Source organism: Rattus norvegicus, chromosome 3 (genome assembly GCF_036323735.1).
Source record: "Rattus norvegicus strain BN/NHsdMcwi chromosome 3, GRCr8, whole genome shotgun sequence".
Lineage (NCBI taxonomy): Eukaryota > Metazoa > Chordata > Mammalia > Rodentia > Muridae > Rattus > Rattus norvegicus.
The window spans coordinates 167,580,297-167,604,816 of NC_086021.1; the positions used below are offsets into that span (position 1 = coordinate 167,580,297).

General features: G+C 49.2%; 1 protein-coding gene across 1 annotated transcript in view; it reads left to right on the forward strand.

Annotated features, from left to right (window-relative positions):
* The first annotated feature begins 5,368 nt into the window (after nt 1–5,368).
* The window catches only part of Arhgap40 (Rho GTPase activating protein 40), a 40,769-nt gene continuing 21,617 nt past the window's right edge, over nt 5,369–24,520 (forward strand). Inside the window, exons 1-2 of the mRNA NM_001398688.1 lie at nt 5,369–5,545; nt 21,460–21,656. Coding sequence (NP_001385617.1) covers nt 5,412–5,545; nt 21,460–21,656 — 331 coding nt within the window. The 5' untranslated portion in view covers nt 5,369–5,411. The remainder of the gene's footprint in view (nt 5,546–21,459; nt 21,657–24,520) is intronic.

Consider the following 24,520-nt stretch of genomic DNA (forward strand, 5'->3'; position numbering starts at 1 on the left):
CTTCCGATGTCCGTTCATTCACCGTGACTCTGCCAGCCCTGTGTCCGCTGGCAAGGACAAGCACTCTGAGCTTTGAGCGTCACACTTAGCTTAGACTACAGTGTGAACGTCCACAGTGCATCTTGTGGCCCCCTTACCACAGGAGCATTTATGAGTAGTAACGAGGTGAACCACACTCTCCTCAGTGCTTCATCTGGGACTGTTGTTAGTAAGAACTCTATGAGGTTATCTTGGTTAACTTATCTCTGAGTTACAAAGAGGGAAATGGAGGCATAGCAGCTGAGTAACTTTGCCAAGTCACGATGGAGGAGCAGGGAGTCAAACCCACCCCCAGTAGTCAAGTGCTGACCCACCGTGTTCTTCCTCTCCAGGTGGGGATGTGGGGACAGTGGTGAGAGATTAATACACACACACATACACACACACACACACACACACACACACACACACACACACACACACACACAGAGAGAGACTGATGTCTCTAAGTAGCTCTGGCCTGGAGCTCACTCTGTAGACCATATTGGCCTCCAACTCACAGAGATCCGCCTGCCTCTGACTCCAGAGTCCTGGGATTAAAGGCCTGTGTCACTGGGCCTGGCTGCATTTTAAGGTCCTGGGCCTTGGAAAACTACCCAAGTGTCCTGCAGCCCTTCTGGTTACCCCAAGGCAACCAGAAGATGGTCGGTGGGAGGGGACAGACCTAGGTACCATCTGATAACACTTTGCCCCTCCTTAGCATCCTGCTGGTCACCCCAAAGACCGAAGTTCTCCCAGGGAGAAGACAGAGCCTGACTTGCTAACCCGAGGCTATTCGCTATTGCTCCTGCTGTCCTGTCAGAGCGACTCACCCACAGCACCCATCAGAACACCCTCCCCATCTCCCTAACAAGCGATCTGTGGCTCCCTGTGCTCCTGGCTGAAGTCTCAGCTCTTCATCCAGTGTAGCCCTGAGCTTTGGGATCTGAGCCCAGCTGATGCTGCTGAGTGGGAGCTTTTCTCCTCCCAGTGGATGTGACGGCTATGGCTGTACTTCCCCCTCAAGCCTGCCTGTGTGGAAATGTTCCAGAAGGTTCAGAGCACGGTATAGTGTGCATGATACAACCCCACTGTGCACCTTGCAGAAGTTCCCAAGCTTTCCACGGAGGGTGGCGCGAACTGTGTGTGAGAAGGCTGTGTTTCTCTAGCCTCTGTGCATCCCCCAACACACAGGCACACATAGACTCAAACACACACCCCATGTTCTCACATGTACACACTCACAGGCACTCTTCATGTTCTCACATGCACACACACTCATATGCACACACACAAAGCATGATGGGGCTGGGCTTCCTTTGGTAATGATCCCCGTTCAGCTGGAGCTGCCCCTTGGCTTTGCCTGCAGTCTTCTCCATAAACCCTGGTACAAGCAACCCCAGCAGCAGCTCAGGGGTCAAAGCCCAGCTTCCTGCAGTCCAGCCCCCAGATCATTGCCCCAACCTGACTGGAAGCACATGGGCTGGACCCTGAGGGAAATCGGGAGCAGGCAGATCCTCCTGCCCCTCCTTGGACTGGTGGGAGAAGACATGGTTATCTGAACCTCTGATGCAGCCTATGTCCCAGTCAGATGTTGAAGATGGTCACCATCATAACGTGGGTCCCTGGGTCCTTCTGACAGCATCTAGGTCCCATGCTCCTTGTCACACCGACAGTCATACCCTCTGACTTTCCACTCTGAACTTCAGGTTACAGACCAGGTTTCCTGCCCCTCAGCACCCCCCCATCTCCCCCTACCATTGCTTTGAACCTTATGTCCTCATCTTCAGAGCCAACACAGTCCCCTCTAGGGACCCATCGTGCAGGGAACAAGCAGGCAGTATCTCTGAGTGGCAGAAGGTGCCAGTGTGAGGAGAGTGCTCTGCAGGCTGACCCTACTGAAGGCTATGTGTCACAGTCCCCCCGTGGACTCCCCAACATCTGGTGGCTGTGACTGGCTTCCTCGGCCTGAGGCAATGCCATCAAACCTGTCTTCACACAGTCTCCTTGGATATCTGTTTGCCACAGATTTGCCATCTGTGTCAGGACCCCGCTCACGTTGACCTGGGCCTGCTCTGATGGCTGGTTTTTGTTTGATTTCCTTTGTCAGAAACACCCTGTGTCCACATACAGTCACATTCTCGTGTCCTGGGGGTTAGGACTTTAATATCTGCATGGGAGGATACCCAAGCAAGCTCTGAGGGCAGAGCTTGGCTTTGCAAGTGGCCTGTACATTTTCATTTAAAAAAAAAAAAAGTCAGGGGTTTTGAGAGATGGCTCAGTGGTTAAGAGCACTGGCTGTCCTTCCAAAGGTCCTAAGTTCAATTCCCAGCAACCACATAGTGACTTACAACCATCTCTAATGGGATCTGTTGCCCTCTTCTGGCACATACCATATATTCACACAGAACACTCACATAGAAATAAATTAAATTTAAAAACAGGCCCCTGGAAATGAGGGGTGCTGTGTCTCATGGGGCAATTAAAGCGTTTGCTGTGGGTTTCTCTGAGTCCTTACCATCAGCTCTCAGAACCTTCGATGCTTAATTTAAATGAGAAAGCCGTGAACCAGAGCCATTAAGGCATTGGCCAGAAGTCACAGAGCTTAGTGGGAAAGCTGAGGGTGGCCCTCAGGATGAGGCATCAGTATACTGTACAGGGTGGGACAGCATTGTCTTAACTAATATGCTGTATGGTGGGCACAGAGATATGGAACAGATTCTGAGTCTGGAACATGGTCTCTGGGGCCTCCTGGTGTGAGACACACAGGAGTTCAGTGGGAAGAAGGTTGTCCAGATCTCAGGTTGCCGAGGGAGGTGTTGGCAGGCTGCCAGGTGTGGGGCCCACGGGTCTGAGTCACCACTGTGACCTAGCCGGCCTGGCCGATACTCCCGTGACAGGGACATGGGGCTGAGGAATGTTGCCAGGGGTGCTGAGGTGGGGCACACTCCCACCTCCAGGCTTCATTCTGAAGACACACAATTCTCCAGGAAGCTGGGAGGTGGCACTTCCTGCCAAAGGATCAAAGTCTCTCGAGGAGGGAGATCCTCACAGGAGGATCAGGGCTGATTGGTCACTCTTGCTTTCTCCCGGCAGCTGCCTCTGTGGCTAATCATTTAGTCGGGCCCTGGCTTCCTCACCTGCCTCTCATTTCTGCATCCATTCGCTATTCCCCAGTGGCTCGATGATTTATCACTTCACCCAGGCCTGCTGTCTCCCTTCCCCCACAGTGATACTCTTCCCTCACCCGTCCATCTATCCGTCCATCAGCCACCTGTCCTATCCTCTCTCTTAATGGTTCTCCTGAGTATCCCTCCCAGCCATTTTCTTAAGACGTGTGTGTGTGTGTGTGTGTGTGTGTGTGTGTGTGTGTGTGTGTGTGTGTGTACATATGTACACCATGTGTGGGCAGGTGCTCAAACTGGCCAGAAGAGGGCATTGGATTCCCTGGGACTGGAATTGAAGGTGTTTGTGGGCCAATCAATGTGAACGTTGGAACTACAAATCTAACCCACAGAAGAGCAGAAGTTCTCTTAACCAATGCACATCTCCCCAACCCCTTATTCAGTCATTTTCTCGTCTGTCCATCCATCTGTCCGTCTGTTCACACGTGTGTCCTGCCCACCCGCCGATGCACCCATTCTTCATTAAGCACCTACTGTGTTCCTCACACAAAGCTCCAAGCGCCAGCCTCATGCCTGTCCTCCACGCAGATTCACTTTATAGACAGGAGCTTCCGACCCAACCTCCTCCCGCTTCCTGGGATGTGTGGTTCTTTTTTTTTTTTTTTTTTTTGGTTCTTTTTTTTTCGGAGCTGGGGACCGAACCCTGGGCCTTGCGCTTCCTAGGTAAGCGCTCTACCACTGAGCTAAATCCCCAGCCCCGATGTGTGGTTCTTTTGTCTCCTTCTGAGGAAGGAGTGCTGGGAAGGTGGTTAGTTGTTCCTTTGCGTGGTGTGACTGAACCAGCGAGGGCCGCCTTTAAATTCGAGCTCCCGTGGTCCCCTTTTTCATGATGTAGGACCATGCATAGTTCTAGGTCTGGGGCTCCTATAGGACCATATTTCCAGTTTCTTTGACTCCATTTCTTGATTCCTTGTGTATTTGGTTTCCCGACTGGGCAGTGCCTGGGACCTCTCTCTTTGAAGGTAAATATGCTTCGGAGGAGGTCACTGGCCGAGAGAGCCAGGTCTCCGTGTGAGGAGGCTGTGTGGTCTGGTCAGAGAGGAGGGGCTCATGATCCTCAGAAGACCCAGAGGTGCACATCTACACCCCCTGCAGGAACTCCTTTCCACCCCTGCCCACATGCCCAGAAGCTCTCCTGTGGCTGTTCCTAGCCAGCTAGGCAGGGAGTTAAGTCCCCAGTTCCTCCCCTTCAGCCTTTTTGTCCAGTTGTTGTTTCACCTTTCAGTTCTATTGCTGGTTCCCAGGAGGCCCCGGGGAACCTCTGGTTCTGCCGCTCCTGGGTGCTGCTTCCTCTGCTCCCTCGGTCCCACCGCCCTTGGTACAGTCCGCCTGCTTGTTTTCTGTATCTTGGCAACTGCCACCTCCATTTCCCAGAGGAGGAAGCCACAGCTCCCAGAGGCTTATGGGAAGGGACTAAGCCAAGGAGAAGCCTCAGGCCACCACCAGTCACTAGCTTTATTCGTTCCGTTTGGTTTGGTTTTGAAATTGGGAAAGTTGCGGGAGCTGAGACCGCCCACACCAATAGAATGTTTTATGTCTGGTGCAAATGTGTTTGAGCTGTCGATCGTTTTGTTTTTGTTTTTGTTTCGGAGCTGAGGACCGAACCCAGGGCCTTGCGCTTGCTAGGCAAGCGCTCTACCACTGAGCTAAATCCCCAACCCCTGTCGATTGGTTTTTAATCTTTCTTTTTCTTTTAGATTTAGAAAAAAAAGTGTATGGATATTTTGCCTGCATATATGCCTGTACTATTTGCATATAAAGCCCACATGGGCCGGAAGAGGACATTGAATCTCCTGAAACTGGAGATTACAGATGGTCGGTGAGCTGCTGTGCAGGTGCCGGGGGAATCGAAACTCAGGCCTCTGGAAGAACAACCAGCGTTCTTAACTGCTAAGCCATCTCAAGGTCAGCCCAGGCTGACCTTGAATTCACCATACTCTTTCACTACCGTCTAACTTCTGGAATTATAGGCATATGTAACATGCTTAATTTATGTCTGCTTCTTTTTTGTGTCATTTCTGTTTTGGCTAGGGGCCAAGAAGTGTGTGCTCACACATACCTGCCTGTAGGCGGTGCTGGCTGAGTCAGCCCCACCTCAATATGGGGGTGTCTTGGAAGGGTGTGCCACAGGCCCTGCCACCTTCCTCCGGCTCTCACCGTGATTCATTCTGTCCCAGAGGTAGCATTAGTAGCTGTGTGTGCCTGTCCATGACAGAGCCGTCCCTTCTCCCTGCTGCCCAGATGGAGGGGCTGGCTCTGCTGCCCCTGGCCTCACCCTGTCCCCGGATCCCACGAGCCCGCATCTCCAGGCAACCAGGGCGATGGGCCCACCTGGGCTGCAGGTACCGGTGTCAAGGGTGGTGGAGGGAGGATTGGATCTGCTGTGTGTCGGGAACAGGTGTCACTTCAGTCTTCACAACAGTTCTGTGAGGCAAGAACACCTTTAGGCTAGTCCTGGTTCTTAGCGATTCTAAGTGATGCTGGGGACTAGCCTGGGCAAAATCCATTCTTGGATGGATAATTTACAGGTGTGACAGCTCCTGCCACACACATTTTGGCTTGAAGACACATTTGGCTGGAGGCTGGATGTGGCCCTTCCCCAGGATGAGATTCAGGAAGCAGGGTTGGTCCTCTCAGATGGGGCGAGCTTAGGGTTCTGGCTGGGAGTGGTACACATACAGATAGATCTTTGTGCCACATAGCACAGTCCTTGAGCGCCTGTGGGGGAAGTGTGGGGGCTCTGTCCCGTCAGAGGGAAATGGGCTCAACAGGTGAAACCTGTCTGTCTGTCCACTTTGCCCCCGGTCAGTCTGTCAGATGGGTTGGCTCCCTGCTACTGCTGTTCAGAGATGTGAGGCAACAGTTACTGTCTTTGAGTCCAGTGTGCTGGGCGTCCCCAAACCAACGACTCTCTCTCCACCCTCAGGCTCTTGGAGACCTGGCTTCCTTTCCCAGACTCTAAGGACCCACATGTTACTTGGCTCACAGCCTTCCTCCATCTGCAATGCTACCATCGGGCACCTTCTACTCTTGGCCGTGATCTTCCCTTCTGTCCCCATGGCCTCTCCTGTCTGCCTCTGCCACTAACAGGGTGACATCAGTGATGGCCTTGTGCCCACTCAGATGATCCGGGCTCTCCCTCATCTTGAGGGCCTGACCAATCACAGCCATGTCTGTAAAGTCTCCTCCCATGGCCACCTCGCCAGAGCATAGTCACGATTTCTGGGGACCAAATGTGAACATTGAACGAGGGGCCCCCATTATTCTGTGTATCTATTATACAATCATTCTATCACTAGCCATCTATCTGTCCAACCCATCTGTCTGTCCATCCCTCTATCGACCTACCTACAATCTCTACCAACCTACCTAACAGCCTGTCTACTAAGGTGGCTCTTCTTTCTCCCACCCCGGCCTTAATCTCCTGAGTCTGTTAATCCTGATCCAACTGTGAGAACGTCTGGCCGCTGAATGTGCTTCGGTGATTATGGCTGGATGAACGAATGAACGATCCTTTAAGAGTGTGAAATTTCATAGTATCCCCTTTGTTTACTTACAACAATACGAGAGGAACAAGAGCGGCGTGCTCGCTTTCAGAACGGCGGCTTCCCAGACAACAGGGTTATGTAAGCATCGTCTTCAGTTTTATTTGTATCATCTTCGAGACGCCCTCTTACTACACGGAGCCTGAGCGTGCTTCGAATTTTCAGTCCTCCTGCATCAGCCTCCCCAGTGCTGAGGTCACACATGCCCAGCACTGTCATAGTTTTTTAAGTGTTTAAAGAAAATCCAGTAAAGGGGCCTGAAGAGATGGCTTAGTGGGTGAAGCGCTCGCTGTGCAAACATGAGGACCTCAGTTCAGATCCATGCAGGTAAAAGCCAGGAACAGTGCTGTGCGCTTCTAACCCCAGAGCTGTGTAAAGCCAGGTGGATCCCAAACTCATCAGCCAGCCAGCTGGTCTGTCTGAAACTGGGAGCTGCAGACCCAGCAAGAGGCTCAGTCTCAAGAATATCAGGTGCAGGACGTGGAGGCAGAAACCTGATACAAAAGGCCACTTTTGGCCTGTGCAGGTGAGCACACCCATGCACACACACCACACACATACACATACACACACACACACATACACCCATACACACACACACACACACACACACCCATATGCACAAACACACACATACACCCATATATATACACAGACACACACACATCACACACACACACACTCATACACACATACATGCACACACACCCATATACACACATAGATATGCACATACCACACACACCCATATATACACATAGACACACATATATCACACACACCCACATACACACATAGGCACACACACATACCACACACACTCATACACACTACATACACACACACACACCCATACACAGACACACCACACACACACACACACACACTCATACACACAAATAAAACTGAAAAATAATAAATTACCACCCAAAACATGTCCTCCTGTGTGCAATATATGGATAGTTTTGTTCATCAAGGTGATATTAAGTATATGATCAGCGGGCACTTTACAGTGAACTTCAACCATCAACGATGAGCAGCAGATTCTCTTTCTCTGTTGAGAATGGAGTTCATTGTCCCCCAACTGAAAACCACTTCCCGGGGATGGTTGTGGCTGCATCCCTCTAGGCTAGCCATTACATACCGTCCACAAGTCACCACGTCAAGTCTCCCAGCACCGAGACTATTCCTCTCACCAGGCGTTCACTCAATCATTTATTTATCCAGAAAATTCCAGTGAGACCACAACCACCTTCAGGTCACATTCTATCCAGCATGGCTCCCCTCATCTACGTGTCTGAATGTGGCAGTCTAGGGCTGGCCCCTCAGACCTGTTAGGGAAATAGTCATTCTGTTAGGGAAATAGTCATTCGATGAATTAAATCTCACTGCTGGTGGGCAGGGAGGTGGAAGTCCAAACAGGTAGTCTGGGAGGAAGACAGAAAGGTTCGCATCAGCATGCGTCAAGTCAGTAGTCCTTCTAGTAGGACTTTCTACAAAGTGAACAGGGCCAAGGCACAGAATCTTAAAAACCGTACAACATTACAGTGTTGATCTTGGGAGGAGCCTTAAAGTCCCACCTATGAAGGTGGCTTTGGTAGGATCTCTTTCTACTCCTCCATAGAAATATATTTTGTTAGCTACCCCAAATCGCAAAGGAAGTTCCATTTCCCACGTGGAAACTAGCAAATATTTACACTTACTTACTTGTGTGTGTATGTGTGTGGGGGTTGTCAGAGGACAGTTTGCCATGAGCTGGCTTTCTGCTCCCACTCTGTGAGACCTAGAGATGGAACCCGGGTTGTCAGGTTTAGTGGCAAGCGTCTTTACCAGCCGAGCCATCTCGCTGGCCACAGCCATGTGGTGTCTTTGCTCCTGGAAGCCACTCATCACGGTTGGTGAGCAGTGACTGAGCCAAGATGCTGTATAGCATCTGCTGACTCTTGCCTAGATTTTGTGAGAGCATCAACACTTCAAAATCAGGGCAACACAAGCTATCTGATAGCATAAGCCAGTGTATCTGAAGGACAGGCGGCCAGTGCCCTCTGGTAGAGAACTTCCATAGTTTCATGGTGGGGACAGCATATGCTGTATGTCTGTGCCCGTGGCTTCATTTCCCAAAAGCAGGATGCACTTCTGCAGTTCTAAAAGCAGTATCCACTTCTGTGGTCCTAGTCATCACATCATCCGTTCACCCAGCTCTATGTGGACCAAGGACGTGCTGAGTAATTTTGACCTCTTTGGGTACCAGTGTTTATTGACTTGTACCTACGACTGCCATGAGAAAGCAGTGTTAACTGTGAAAAAAAAAATTAGAAGCAAATTTCACCTGTCTTTCCCACCTCCAACCCACAGGGACAGTCACCAAGAATGGTTTAGTGCACATCCTGTAGGATGTTATGCTTGGTAAATACACATATGTATATTTCTATGTAAAGGTATATGTAGAATGTCTATGTGATGGTTCGTGTTGTCATGGTGATGGGATCTGTTATTACTAGGAGATAAAACCCCATCACCACTATAAGGGATTGTTTAGATTCCATTCCTCTAACTAGGCATGCCTCAGAGGGGCTGTCTTGAGTAGGGATGAAGACCTACCCTCAAGGGAGGCAGGCACTATTCCCTAGAAAACATCAAGAAGAAACTTGGTCTTGGGCACATAACCTTTAACTCCAGCACTCGGGATGTAGAGGCAGGGAGATCTCTGGGAATTCAAGGCCAGTCTGGTCTCCATAGAGAGTTCCAGGTCAGTCAGAGTTACATAGTGAGACCCTGTCACAAGATAGATAGATAGATAGATAGATAGATAGATAGATAGATAGATAGATAGATAGACAGACAGACAAAAATTTAAAAAAAGACACAGTATCCATCACTCCACTTCCTAGCCACAGATACAATGTAACAAAGTGCATAGATAGATAAATAGATAGAAGGATAGATAGATAGATAGATAGATAGATAGATAGATAGACAGACAGACAGATAGACAGACAAAAGTTTTAAAAAAGACACAGTATCCATCACTCCACTTCTGGCCACAGATACAATGTAACCAAGTGCCAGAATGGACCACATTCTCCCACCCTGAGCCAAAGGAAAGACTTCCATCCTTAAGTTGCTTTTTTTTTCCCCAGAGCTGAGGATCAAACCCAGGGCCTTGCACTTTCTCTACCACTGAGCTAAATCCCCAACCCCTTTAAGTTGCTTTTGCCAGTTTACCACCATTGCGGGAAGCTCTTCATTACGTAGCTAAGACATTACAGATGATCCTTTCATGATCTGGCTGCATGTATTTGTTTACACACGTGCACATAATCCCTGGTGTATGGTGCCGTTTACCAGTGAACAGCCTTTCTACCTGATGACAGGTCGACCGCCTCTCCATAGCTGCCTGGCTGCTCCTCTTGTGCCTTGTTTAGTGGCCTCCTCTGAGTGGAATTTGGGGTCCTTTTCTGGCTCTTGTTTTCTTTGGGGTGCTGCGGTAAGGTGTCCTGAGATGCTGTACCTTGGGAGATTTCTCCCTGTGACAAACTCCCTCCACAGGGATCACTGACCTTGAAATGTAAACTCTGAGGATATTGAAATATGTCTTGGCATTCTTGTTTTTAAACTTTTATTTCAGTAAGGGTCATTTTTGTTTGTCTGTTTGTTTTTCTAATGCCATGTGCTATTTACCAGAGCACATGTGGACGGAAAGGAAAACTTTGTGCAGTCGGTTCTGTCTTTCCATGTTTATGAGGGTCCTGGGAATCAAACTTAAGTCGTGAGGCTCGCACAGCCAGCTCCTCTACCCTCTGTACCACCTCCTTCCCATTATTATTATTACTTTTTAAAGATTTATTCATTTATTATATATAAGTACACTGTAGCTGTCTCCAGACACACCAGAAGAGGGCATCGGATCTCTTTACAGATGGTTGTGAGCCACCATGTGGTTGCTACGATTTGAACTCAGGACCTCAGGAAGAGCAGTCAGTGCTCTTAACCTCTGAGCCATCTCTCCAGCCCTTATTTTAAGGACAAGGTCTCGCTATGTAGCTGTGGGTATTCTGGAACTCACTCTGTAGACCTGCTTGCTTGCCTCTGCCTCTAGAATGCTAGGATTAAAGGCATTCTTGACATTAAGTTATTGTAATATTTAGTTTTTGTTAATTGAATCCAAATATACTTGCAGTGCATTTGTGTGTGTGTGTGTGTGTGTGTGTGTGTGTGTGTGTGTGTGTGTGTGTGTATGTGTGCGCACTGCCTGTCTGTCTGCCTGTCTGTCTTTTGAGACAGTGTCTTATGCCATCCAGGCTGACCTAAACTCAGAATGTAGGTAAAGACAACCTTGAATTGTAATCCTCCTGCCTCAGAGCACTGGGATTACAGGCGTGCACAGCAGTACACCATTTTGGCGGTGTTTGCAGTCTGATAGTGCTCTCAGGGCAAGCTTTCTACCAACTGAGCTGGATCTCCAGCCCCATCTTTGCCTCTCTAAGATCGCTGCCCATAGGTTGAGCAGCTTTTCTCATACTCAGTCCCTGGCAGAGTTTCCAAGCTGGAGCCGAGAGGCAGGAAGATCCATTTTGATCCTAGAGTGACTGTCAGATTCTCTCCATCAATTATAGCTAGGTAACCTGGCTGGCGACACCCAAGTAGCTCATGAGCCAAATCACCCTTAACATCCTCAACTCATACTTCAGTTACCTATGTCTGCAGATGCAAGATCAGAGTGACTCACAAGAGCACAGTGGGAGTGACAAGGTCAACCTGTATCTCTGTGCCTTCATCACTTGCTGGCTGTGGGCCTCTGAGGGAGATGGCTCAACCCCTTGGAGCCTAATTTTCCTCAGCTTTAAATGGTTGTGAGCAGCAGTGCCTACATGGGCTCCCTGTGAGGGTAAAACGGAGTCTATGCTCGGCACAGCAACTGACGCAGTGAATGATGCACCTCAGCCATCAGCGGTCAAAGGGAGCATGCTTGGAGGCCTGTTGCCATGGGAACAGCAGATCCAGCACCCATGGTTTCCTGCAACATTAGATAGTTTCCTTTAGAGTTATGAATCCACACCCTCCTTCTGACAGCCCCTCTTCTCCAAGCCCACCCATTGATACTCAGATCTGTGCCACTCTGAGAGTAGCTGTCATCCACACGACCATCTTCTCGGATCTCCACTGTGGGACCCAGAGGGAGAGGCACCAAGGCTGTAGGCTGGTCTGCAGGGTGCTGCCCACCAGTGCTCTGGGATTTTCCTCCTGCCTGCAGTGTGGACCCTGTTTACACACCTTTCCTCAGGCACCCGTGACTCTGTCAACACCTCAGCAGCTGCTCATGCAGTGTGAGACTGGACCGCCTTTGCTGCGACTCACACTCACGCCAGGTCTGAGGATTTCCTCGGCTGTTTGTCATTCTGGTGGGTGAAATATTTCACCAGTTCGAACGTACGTTTTCCTGCCCATTGGGGGTTCTGCATCCTTTCAAAGAGAGCACTGATGCCTCATTACCAAAGTGAGCGGAATATATCAACTTTCCTAGCCTATTGATATTTTATTTCTGGAAACTCTGTCTAAATTAGATAAGGCATTGTCATCTAGTTTTTTATTACATTTATTTGCTTAGTGTGTGTGTGTGTGTGTGTGTGTGCATTTGTGTGTGTATATATGCATTTTTGTGTGTGTGGTATATGTGTGTGCATGAATATACCTCTCTGAGGTATGAGTGTGGTATATGCATGTGTATGTGTGTGTGGTATATGTGTGTGCATGCGTATACCTCTCTGAGGTGTGTGTGTGTGTGTGTGTATGCATTTGTGTGTGTATATATGCTTTTTTTTTTTCGGAGCTGAGGATGGAACCCAGGGCCTTGCACTTGCTAGGCAAGCGCTCTACCACTGAGCTAAATCCCCAACCCCGTATATATGCATTTTTGTGTGTTGTGGTATATGCATGTGTATGTGTGTGTGGTATATGTGTGTGCATGCGTATACCTCTCTGAGGTGTGTGTGTATGCATTTGTGTGTGTATATATGCATTTGTGTGTGTGTGTGGTATATGCATGTGTATGTATGTGTGGTATATGTGTGTGCATGCGTATACCTCTCTGAGGTGTGTGTGTATGCATTTGTGTGTGTATATATGCATTTTTGTGTGTGTGTGGTATATGCATGTGTATCTGTGTGGTATATGTGTGTGCATGAATATACCTCTCTGAGGTGTGTGTGTATGCATTTGTGTGTGTATATATGCATTTGTGTGTGTGTGGTATATGCATGTGTATGTATGTGTGGTATATGTGTGTGCATGCATATACCTCTCTGAGGTGTGTGTGTGTGTGTGTGTGTGTGTGTGTGTGTGTGCGTGCCTGCCTGTGCATCTGGGTGTGGAGTTAGAGTTTCGCTTGAGGTTTTTCTTGTATCCCTCTCTGCCTTATTTTTTTTTTTTTTTCGGAGCTGAGGACCGAACCCAGGGCCTTGCGCTTGCTAGGCAAGTGCTCTACCACTGAGCTAAATCCCCAGCCCCTTATTATTATTTTTTTTTTAGCACAGTGTCTTTCACTAAATTAAGCTCACCACTTTAGCTAGACTGAGAGCCTCCAAGCCTCTGGGATCCTCCCATCCTCAGCCAAGTATAAAGACACACATTACCACACCTGGTTTTCTGGTCGGTGCTGGGGCTCCAAACTCAGGTCCTCAGGTTGCACTTTATCCCTCGAGCCACCTCCCAGCCCTGACAGTCTGCCTCTTAAGCCCTTGAATATCCCAGGGAAACGGTGAAAGGTAAGAATCCTACAATGAAGCAAGGTAAGAGCCAAGCCCTCAAGGTAAGCAGCCGGTGCGACACTGGTTTCCGGCTGCTTCATAGAGGGGGTGTTTTGGAAACAAGGGTGGCCCCTGCAAGATCTAAGAGCCGGGAAGACCTTCAGTGTTGGTCATCTACAAGCATGCCACTGTTTGGAGAGAAAACCTACAAATCGTGGAGATTGTTTTTCTTCAAAAACAACAAACATGGGGCTGGGGATTTAGCTCAGTGGTTAGAGCGCTTACCTAGGAAGCACAAGGCCCTGGGTTCGGTCCCCAGCTCCAAAAAAAAAGAACCAAAAAAAAAAAATAACAAACGAAAAACTGAGCATGGGTGGGGTTTGCGTGTGCATGTGTTTCCTGTGTGTAATTGCACATACGTGTTCATGTGTGAATGCCAGAAGTTAGCATCAGGTGTCTTCCTCTCTTGGGTTCTACCGTGAACTGTATGGCTAGCTTATCTGGTCAGCAAGTCTGGGGGTCTGTCTTTCCATGTCCCCTGATCCAATGCTAGGGTTCCAGTGTGTATACCATTTGGGGCTTTTCCTGGCTTCTGGAGACCCACACTCAGGTCCTCGTGCTTGTACTGCAATCACGCTACTCACAGAACCACCTCCAGTTCCTCTCAGAGATTTTAAAAGTTCTCCTTAACCTCCTTCCCTAAAGATAGCCGTAACCCCCAGGGCCCTGTGGGTTGGTCGGGCCATCAAGGTGACAACACATCAGGACACAGGGAAGACTTTGGTGGGATTTGGGTGTGGTGTCTGCTTCGTGTGGTTGATACATCTTTCGCCTGGTATTTCCAGAATATTTTCGCACGTAACCACTATGAAATACTAACGGATGGTCATTTTACGTTTCACACATGGCGTCTTCTGAATCTGGCACCTAGTTTTCATCCACTGTGGTGCTGCTTTCTCGTCTGGAAGCTTCCGTGTGCACTGAGCGCTCACAGGGTTACAGCGAGGTAATGGGTTCCTGCTTCCAGGGTGTCCTGAACACACCTCCATGCCATGGGAGCTCCTTTTCCTTGTCACAAGGTATCCAACAAGAGCAGTTTAAGAAAAGAAGGTTCCATCTGGCTTCCTGTGTGAAGGAATAGAAGACACAGGCAGAGACAGATGAATGCTGTGTGTGTGTGTGTGTGTGCGTGTGCGTGTATATGCATATGTGTCTCTGTGTGTATTCATGTATGTGTGTGTGCATGTGCATTTGTGTGATATGTGTTTGTTGCATTGTGTGTTGCATGTGTGCATGTGTGTTGCATGTGTGTGAATGCGTGTGTATGCATGTGTTTGTTTCTGTGTGAATTCATGTGTGTGCATATGTGCATTTGTGTGCATGTATGTTTGTTGCATTGTGTGTTGCATGTGTGCATGTGTGTTGCATGTGTGCATATGTGTGTGTATGCATGTGTGTGTCTCTTTGTGAACTCATGTATGTGTGTGCACATGTGCATTTGTGTGCATGTATGTTTGTTGCATTGTGTGTTGCATGTGTGCATGTGTGTATATGCATATGTGTTTCTGTGTGAATTCATGTATGTGTGTGCGTGTGTGCATCTGTGTGCATGTGTTTGGGGTGTGTGTGTGTGTGTGTGTGTGTGTGTGTGTGTGTGTGCATTCATGCGTGTGTGTCCAGGCCTTGTACAGGATAGGCAAACATTCTGCTCGAGCTACATCCTCAGCCCAGAGAGCCCATTATAATTCAAAGAATGAGTACACTGGTCAAGTCACACTTTGTTTTTAATTGTTTTGTCTTAAAAGGAAAGCTCCTGCCTTAGAGGGCTTTGAGGAGCCTGGCAGGTGATACACGAACATCTGTAGCCTTTATAACCAGCTTCTCACTCCCCCTGCCCTCCCCACATGAGCACGGCCTCACAGAGGGCAGTACAGCATTTCTGATGTGCAGGTTGTGCTCTGCGCAGTAAGGTTCAGATTGTGTCATAAGGATGTGACACCAAAGGTATGCCATTCATACCGTGGTCCTAGGCTGAGTCCTGACAGTGCATGGTGACATGCTCATGGAAGGGCATGCACCCCAGGTTCCCTACCCCAGCCATGTGCGCATGGCTATGTCCTGAGTTCACTATAGATGGCTACGTCTCCACTCTCAGAGGCTGATTCCTGCCCTTCTTTCAACTTGAGTCACCCATTAGTGTTGGCCATGGGAATCCGTGAAGTGTACGCACTGCTGGTGCCATGCATGTGGCATCTGGGAATGTGTATGAGTGGGAAAACGTAGGCTCCTGCCCCTCTTGGCAGAGTGGTTTGACAGCTCAGCAGTAAACTGTATTAGTCAGCTGCATAACAAATGATCCTGAACTCAACCATCAGTCATTTCTAAAATCTACAATCATCTGTTCTTGTTCAAGTGTCCCAGTTTGGTTGAGGTTAGCTAAGCTAACCTGGGCTCCACAGGGCTTGCCCCAAAGAAGAATAATAAAAAAATGGTAGGGTGGAAATTGACCGAGACAGAGCTTCACACCACACATGATCATGTACACATACACTGTACACATACACAGCATGTATATGCATACATACCACACATCAAGAGCCTTTGAGCCTGAAACCTGGTATTTGGTTCTGGATCTGTCTGTCCGTTGCTTGCTGGGATAGCCTGTTGTGCTCCCAGCATTCCCTACTGGGGTCTGTCTCAGTTCATACGCCCCAGCTTAGCATTGCATAATTGCATAACAACAATTATGAGACAGGAGGAGGCTCCCAAACCAACCAGCGGCCCTGTGCCTGGTGTGAGGTGTGACAGGCACAGGGATTTCAGCTGACAGAGCCAAGATGGGCCTGTGTGGGAGGGTGGCATTCTCTCTCCATCCAGGTGCTGTATCCAGCCAATGACAGAGAAGCCACACCTAGCAGCTAAGGTGCACAGGGGACTTGCCTTGCTGGAGATTACAGTCTATGGGGTCAGAATGCCTGGGCTGCCCTGGTTTGGCAGGAAACCTTGGATGAACTACCCTCCTGTTCTGCACCTCTACTTTCTCATCTGCAAAATGGGATAATAGCAACGGGAAGTAGTGAGGACTGACTGAATTGACCCAGGTGAGTGGGGAGCATCCCCATTCACAATGCTGAGTGACTGTTCCCTGGGCAACATTTGGTACATTCTGGTTGTCACCACAGAGGGATGTTCTCTGTCCAGTTGGGCAGAGGCCAGAGATGCTGTTAAACAGTCCTAATGCGAGGGATGGCCCTCATTACAAACAAGTGATCCGCCAGGGTCAGGTTGGGACCCACACTGTGGGGTTCAGAGCAGAGCCTTGCACAGGCAAATGCTAATGTCAGTTCGCTGGGGGGCTGTGTTAGGGTCAGCTGCCATTATAGCCACATCAGCTACATCTGTGACAAGAGCCTGTTCCTTATGCCAATGTCCTCTAACATTTATGGCAAGGACAATGGCACTGTTGCTGTGACTGTTTCTGCGGCGTACAGGCTCATACTCCCCGTGTGCCAGGCTGAACCACCTGTCCTGCTCCAGGCTTAATGGCTTCTCGAAAGGAACCCAGCCACACCTCTACCAAGTCCTGTTTCACCGGGTTGTGCCACATTCCCGGCCCCTGGGTCATGTTGACCTTGGCCCCTGAGGAGTTTCTCCCTCCCTTCCCTGAGCTCCTTTTGTGTGTTTCCAAAGCTCCACACTGCTCTTCAGCTGAGGCCTTTGCCCCTGTCAGCTGGAAAGAACGGAGCACAAAAGAGCTGCGTTTTAAAAAAATTTATTTATTTATTATATATGAGTACACTGTAGCTGTCTTCAGACACAGCAGAAGAGGGCATCAGATCCCATTACAGATGGCTGTGAGCCACCATGTGGTTGCTGGGAATTGAACTCAGGACCTCTGGAAGAGCAGGCAGTGCTCTAACCACTGAGCCATCTCTCCGGCCCCCAAGACATTTTCATGCTGCATTTTACAGTTACAAAAACCAGACCAGAGAGTAAAAACATATCCACCGTCACATAGAGAACTGGTGAAGTTGGACCACCACTAAGGACTTCTAGGGCCCCTTGCCTCAACCCTGGGACATTGGAGAAAAAGAAGGTGACATTGGGAACTCAGAGAGGAGCAGCTTTGTTGTGAGGCAGCCAATGCGCTCAGATCCCCTCGTCGATACCCACGGCCCCTAAACCATCCAGTGCAGGTATTAAGACCCAGGGGATATCTCAGTAGATAAAGTACTTGGCACACAAGGCGACCCTGTGTTCAATCCCCAGCACCCAGCCCCGGTTCAGCCTGCATCTGTAATGGAGCACTCTGCAGCCAGGGGGAACTCTGAGGCTCAGTGAGCAACCAACCTCGCTGGGCCAGTGAGCTTCAGGCTCAATGGATGACCCTGTTTCAAACAAGAAGGTGAAATCTAGGCATGGTGGTGGCGGTGCACACCTTTAATCCAGGACTCAGGAGGCAGAGGCAGGCAGATCTTTGAGTTCAAATACACAGAGATACCCTGTCACAAAACGCCATAATAGTAGTAGTAGTAGTAGTAGTAGTAGTAGTAGTAATAATAATAATAATAATAATAATAATAATAAATGATAAGGTGGAAATTGACTGAGACAGAGCTCTACACCACACATCCACACATGGTCATGTACACATACACTGTACACACACACAGCACATACATACCACACATCAAGAGCTTTTGAACCTGAAACTTGGTATTTGGTTCTGGATCTGTCGGTCCGTTGCTTACTGGATAAGTTTAGTGGCTCCCCTTGTCTCTCTGGAACTATTTCCTTGTCTGTACATTAATAGTATCCCCGTACAGGGAACTGATATATCAACTTGAAATTTGGCTGGGTCTACTGTTGGGCATGTGCGCATGCGCAGTTGTGTTTAAACCCGGACTAGGAGCCGGAAGTAGCCATGCTTTGCATGCCTGTACACTCCACGCAGCAACAAGGCACTGGCATCAAACCAAGGCTTGTTGGGAAGTTCCAAGCAAGTTCCGTGATTGGAAGTTCCGTTCTTGCTAAAAGGGGACTCATGGCCACACAGCATAGTGTGACCTCAGGAACTGCAAGTGTGCGGTGGTTTCTTCCCATGCTTTCCCTTGCTCTCTCTGAACTCCCCAGAAAATTCACCATGGGATGACTGTTCCACTCTCACCGGTCAGCTAGCGAAAGGTGGCACGGAGGCTGGCCCTTGTTTGGGCTTAGTCGCTCCAGTTTTCAAAGTGTCAGGAAAACACACGAATGCATGCGGGGAATTTTCCAATGCTACGAGAGGCAGCTAAGAGCAGAGCTATGTGCCAGCAGGAGATGCAAAATCTTCCTCCAGGCCCCGAAACACTCATCCTTCCGTCCACTTGAGTGCGTTTAGGGGTGGAACAGTTGACAGCTCCAGATGGAGCTCAGTGATAGGGGAAGGCACAGCCAGAGGCCTGGGCTGAGGTACAGGTAGGACAAGCTATGTGTAAAAGAGAGTGTAAAGGTCTTTATGCAGGAATGATTGAAATTCCAAGATGGTGGAGCTGGAGGTGAGGTTCCTTAGGGCTCCTGCACAGGGCCCTGGGTTTGATCCTCAGCACCACGGAAAGCTCGGTGTGGTGGCGCACACCTGTAATTCCCACACGCCAGAAGACCGGGATCATTCTCTACTACGTTATGAATTTGAAGCCAACCTACGCTACATGAGACCCTGGCTAAAATAAAATAACATCCCGGTATGATGTCAGCAGAACATGAAGCCAGGAGTAAAAATTTCCTGTGCATACTCTCCCTGGGTGGGGTGTATGGTCATGCATCCATGGAGCTGACCGTGGGTTCCAGATCTTACCTCTATAATTTAGGAAGATGAGCTGTAGTAGTCTAAATGCCGTGACTGCAGCGCCAGGTGCATAGTGGGAAATGGCTAGACAAGAGGCCCGCCCATCCCACCAGGTTCACGGTTTTCTATCTGTGCTTGTTCCCTTGCGCGGTTGCTGGGTTTGGATTTGGCTATTCCCATGCAGTTACAGGCATGAAAATTCCCATCCGAAGTTCTTCCCGAAAGTGTTCCCCCTTCCTGGAATGCATCCTAATCTAGAAGTGAATTGAGATCATTGTCTTTGTTAACGCTCATCCAACTTTGCCCATACCCTGCCCTGCCCCTTCCGTGTGTGTGTGTGTGTGTGTGTGTGTGTGTGTGTGTGTGTGTGTGTGTGCGTGTGTGTGTTTTGTACTGGGGACTGAACCTACAGCCTTTTCCATGTAAATTTGTTAATTTGTAAATTTGTTGTAAAATTATATAAAAAGGTTTTCTTTTACCCCCCACTAGATCCGGCACCACAGTGCCCTAAGATATCTGCTAGATATCTTGCCAGAAACACACATTCCAACTCCGTGGTGGACCAGTGTCTCTGCCGCCACACGCTCTCCCAAAATCAAATCGCCACAAGAAAGAACACACAACACAATAACCTTTGGTCCAATTGATAAGATATAGTTGCTCACCTAAACATACAAAGCCTGGTACACATTCATCCCTTAAGAACATTCATAACAACCTGTAAAGGTGCAGCGTGGAATCTTAACCTCAGCCTCCATGTTCTCTCGGCGGCTTCTCTTCCAGTCTCCTCCAGTCCCCCATCCTTTCTCTTCCAGTATCATCCTCTTCCCTCAAACTTTTCTCCCGCCCATCCTTCCTTCTCGTCCAATGACCGGCCTCAGTCTCTCTTGTACCTGCCTCACCTGTATGACATCACCCCACATTTACATGTCAAGCAAGCGTTCTACAAATGAGCTACAACCCCAGTCAAACTTCCTTCCACTTTTAACCTTTGCCGTTTTATAGTATGAGCCTGTTAGTTCGTTTTTGGTTTTTGTGTGTGTGTGTTGGGGGGTGTGTGTCTCTGCAGATTATGTGTGTGGAGGTCAGAGGTTGACACAGTGGGTGTCTGCCTTGGTTGTTCTCTACCGTATAAAAGGAGGCAGGGTCTTGTCTAGTTAGCCTGCTTGCCCCTGGGGACCCACTGTCTCTGCCTTCTGAGTACCAGGGTTACAGACCCAGCACCGAGGTGGATATTAAGCATCTGATCTCAGGTCCTCTTCCTGTGTGGCCAGAGCTCTCCTGCCTTTGTAAAGCAGCGTCTTCATGAAGTTTTTTTAAATTGAACATTTAGAGATTTGGGGTTTTTGTTTTGTTTTGTTTTGTTTTTTAAATCTGGGCAGTTCAAAGCTTGAAGACATTTACTGTTTTCATTAGAGGGACCAGAGAAATAGAGGGATCTTGCCTGGTTATCAATACTAAGCTCAAACAGTTATAGAATTTTCTAGATATACTGAGGAACCTGGAGGTATCGTCCCTCCTTCTCACCTGACAGGGCTGGTTAATGGTCCAACAGCTAGTGGGTGTCAGGGCCAGTATTTGGGGCACTTTAGTATGTAGGTGTTGAAGCCTCTGGCTCTGATGGGAGCAGAGAAACAGCAACCCAAGCTTATTGGTAGTCCTGGACTGTCATTCATTGGGACCAGGAGCCTGACTGTCTCATTCTGGAGTTAACTGGCTGCACAAAGTGCAGATCCATTCCGTGTTATGTAGACGGACAGGAGGGTCAAGGAAGGGATGCAGGAGTTCCCAAACTGCACAGTCTGGGTCATGACAGTCTGGGACTGGGACCCTTACTCCCACCCCTTGTGGCTGCAGACACCAGTCCCTCAGTGATTCTAGCTCTTATTAAGTTGATGGTTGAGATTGACTGTCACACAAAACAAGGACTGTTGGCCATGCTAAGGGAGCACTCCAGCCCTTTAGTTGTCTTTGGCATTAGCAGCATTGCCTGTGACCAAGGATTCTGAAAACGTCACGGGTCAATTTACTGAGAGCCAGCGTCTAGTATCTGGGGTTGTACTAACTTCAGGAGGGACCCAGGCCTGGCCTAGAAAGATCTGAGCTGCCCTGACCACCCCCTCCTTTTACTTGCATAGCCCTGGCCCTTCTACAGGCCCCACAAATCTGCCACGGTATCCTCTGAAGCCACGCCCTGCTGACTGTGCCTACTCCAGGCTGTCCTGGGCAGAGAGCTTGTCTATGGACGGCTTCTGGCCGGGGGTGGAACGGATCCAACAGAGGGGTGAAAGGAAGAAGGAAGACTGTGGTGGAAGCAGAAGCCAGCTCCTAGAAGGTGAGGCTAGCTGGATCTGCAAGCTGGATGTTCAGGCCTTGTTCCAAGGGAAGCAACGTGTCAGGGCCCACACACGAGCTAGAGCACAGAGGAGTTCTTTTTGCTTGGACTGTTGCAGCAATCTTTCCACTGAGCTCCCTGCCATCTGTTTTCTGTTGCACTGTCAAAAGGGATTACCCTATAAGGTCCCTCGGTTTGTCTCCATTTGATGAACTAATTTTGGAAATACCTACTGAGTGTCTCTTGTCTGCCAGGCTGAGTGTTTAGACTCTGGGATACAATGGAGAATCCAGCCTATGAGGACCTGACATTCTACAGATTTTAAGCACCCTGTACAGTTCTCTTAACTCCCTCTGTCTCTCAGGGTACCAGCAGTCATGTGTCCCCGTGGTGACCGCATCAGAAGCCATCGTTAACATGTCTCACTCTTCTGGGGGTGACAGGGCTCAGCTGGATCTTCTTCAGTGACAAGCCCAAGGTCATCTGGCTCAGTCGTCTCAAAGGACTTCTTACCTACGTGCCTGGGAGCAAGTGTGACCTTGGTCTAGACTGCCTCCACGTGGCCTCTCTGTGTGGCCCAGGCCTCCTCACAACATGACATCTGGTTTAAAGAGTAAAACCTGAGGAAGAGCCACAGTGGAGGCTCCCAGCCAGCCTTGGGGGACAGCCATCATTGCTCTGTGCTTCCTATCATCCTATGTGCACCCACAGTCTAGGGGAGAGGACCCTATCTCTTGGCGGAATGATACTTCCCCTAACCCCACAAGCTTTCCCAGAACTGGCCTGGGGCCTGTCTCTGCCTCATCCTCCAGTCTGTCACTCCACCATGCTCTTCTCCCCCGAGGCCTCCTTGCCGTTTCTGACCGTGAAAGCATACCCCTGCCTTTGTCCTCGCTGCCTCCTCTTTCTAGAATATTCTTTGTTCAGGCACCATACAAGATGATCTGCCTTTAGCCATTAGCCGAGCTCAGAAAGCGCTTCCTTGCTTCCCTCTCTACTGCAGTACTCTGACAACCCCAGGACTCCTGGCCGATGCTGTTCACTGCTGTAGCAATTCTCATGCCTTGACAGTACCATAGCAGTTGCTCATTCCCGGCCACCGTGCACTTTCCACAAGGCCAGGACATCCTCAGCCCCTCCTACGTCACCTTCGTGCTGGCATCTGGAACAGCTGGCCACATTCCCAATGCCCCATCCTTCCTCGTTTGGCAAGTGAGGGAGCGAGGAGGGTGTGACGGTGCTGCCCACATGGAAACCCTCTGACTTGGCCTATGCGTCACGGGCCTCGGTTGGTCAAATCGGGCATTTGAGATTTTCAGGCCTTTACAGGCTGCTGCTGATTTCTTGGTGTAGGGCCTCCAAGATATGCAAATCTCGGGTGAGGCCAGAGGTGGACACAGGAGATGGGCTTGCCTGCCTTGCTCTATAGCCAGCAAGTGCATCCAAAACCCAACATGAGCTGGGATGAGAAGGCTGGAGCCTCTTCAGACAGCAGAATAAACGGAGAAGTTGTGTAGACTCGGGATAGATGGAACTAAGAGCATATGTAGTCCATGACCATCGTCCTATTTTAGTTAGTGTAGGAATGAGGGCTTTCTTTCTTTCTTTAAAAATATTTATTTAATTATTTTATATTTATATTATTATATGACATAATATATTAATAATATAGATATAAAATATTTACATTGATTATTTTGAGCATATTGTTGCTGTCTTCAGACACACCAGAAGAGGGAATCAGATCCCATTACAGATGGTTGTGAGCCACCATGTGGGTACCGGGAATTGAACTCAGGACCTCTGGAAGAGCTGTCTTAACCACTGAGCCACCTCTCCAGCCCAGGAATGATGGGCTTCATTGTACTGGTGTTTGTACACGCACATCATTCTGCTTTTCTCATAGCCAGCTGATGCTTTCTCCTGTCCCTGCTCCTGCTGGTCCTTTCTGTGGTTCATCTTCCTTTTAACTCCTCCCTGTGGCAGGTGATGGCAAGTACTCCTCTCACACGGATGCTGCTCCTTTACAACAGCCTTGAGGTGGTCCCTACTGTTTACCGATCTTGTCGGTAGGTGGACCTGGGAGAAGGGAGCCCCCAATAAGACAGAGTAAAGTCTCATAGCCAGCTTTATTCAGAGCATCAGACAAGGTATACTCTGAGGGTTAAGAAGAGTCACGTGAGGAAAGCGTCCAATCACAAGGACAAGCTGCATGTGGGGAAACCATGTTTTCCCGTAGGAGCATCTGGACAAATGACAATAGCCAGTTGTGATGAATAATCTGACGAGAGCTCACTCCTACCCACTATACCTGGGAGAGGCGGGAAAGCACATCCTCCCCCCAAAACCCTCCATAGTTTGAAGAAACTGAGACCACAGCACTCTGGCCTTGTTGTCTTGGGGTTTTCTCGCTAGCACACAGAATTCTCCTCTCACAATCCCATTCTTAGACTGAAAAGCTCTGCTGGGTCGGCTGCCTACCTTTGAGTTGGGACTCAGGAAGGCTTGACTTCCTGTTTTCTCCTTTTCCGTCTGTTTCTCCGCAGTGCTGCCCAGAGCCTAGGCTTCCGCTGGGAGGAGTTGGTGTTTACCATTCATTCTCTAAAGCTCTCCACCTACCAGTGCCTGCTGGTCCTCTCAGACTGACCTTTGTGCCAGTTTAGCTTAAACAGCATGGCGTGGTCTCTCTCTCTCTGTCTGTCTCTGTCTCTCTGTGTGTGTGTCTCTCTCTCTGTCACTCTCTCTCTGTCTCTCTGTCTCTCTCTGTTTCTCTCTCTGTCTCTCTGTCTCTGTCTTTCTGTCTCTCTGTCTCCCTCTGTCTCTCTGTCTCTGTTTCTCTCTGCTGGTTCTCTCAGGCTGACCTC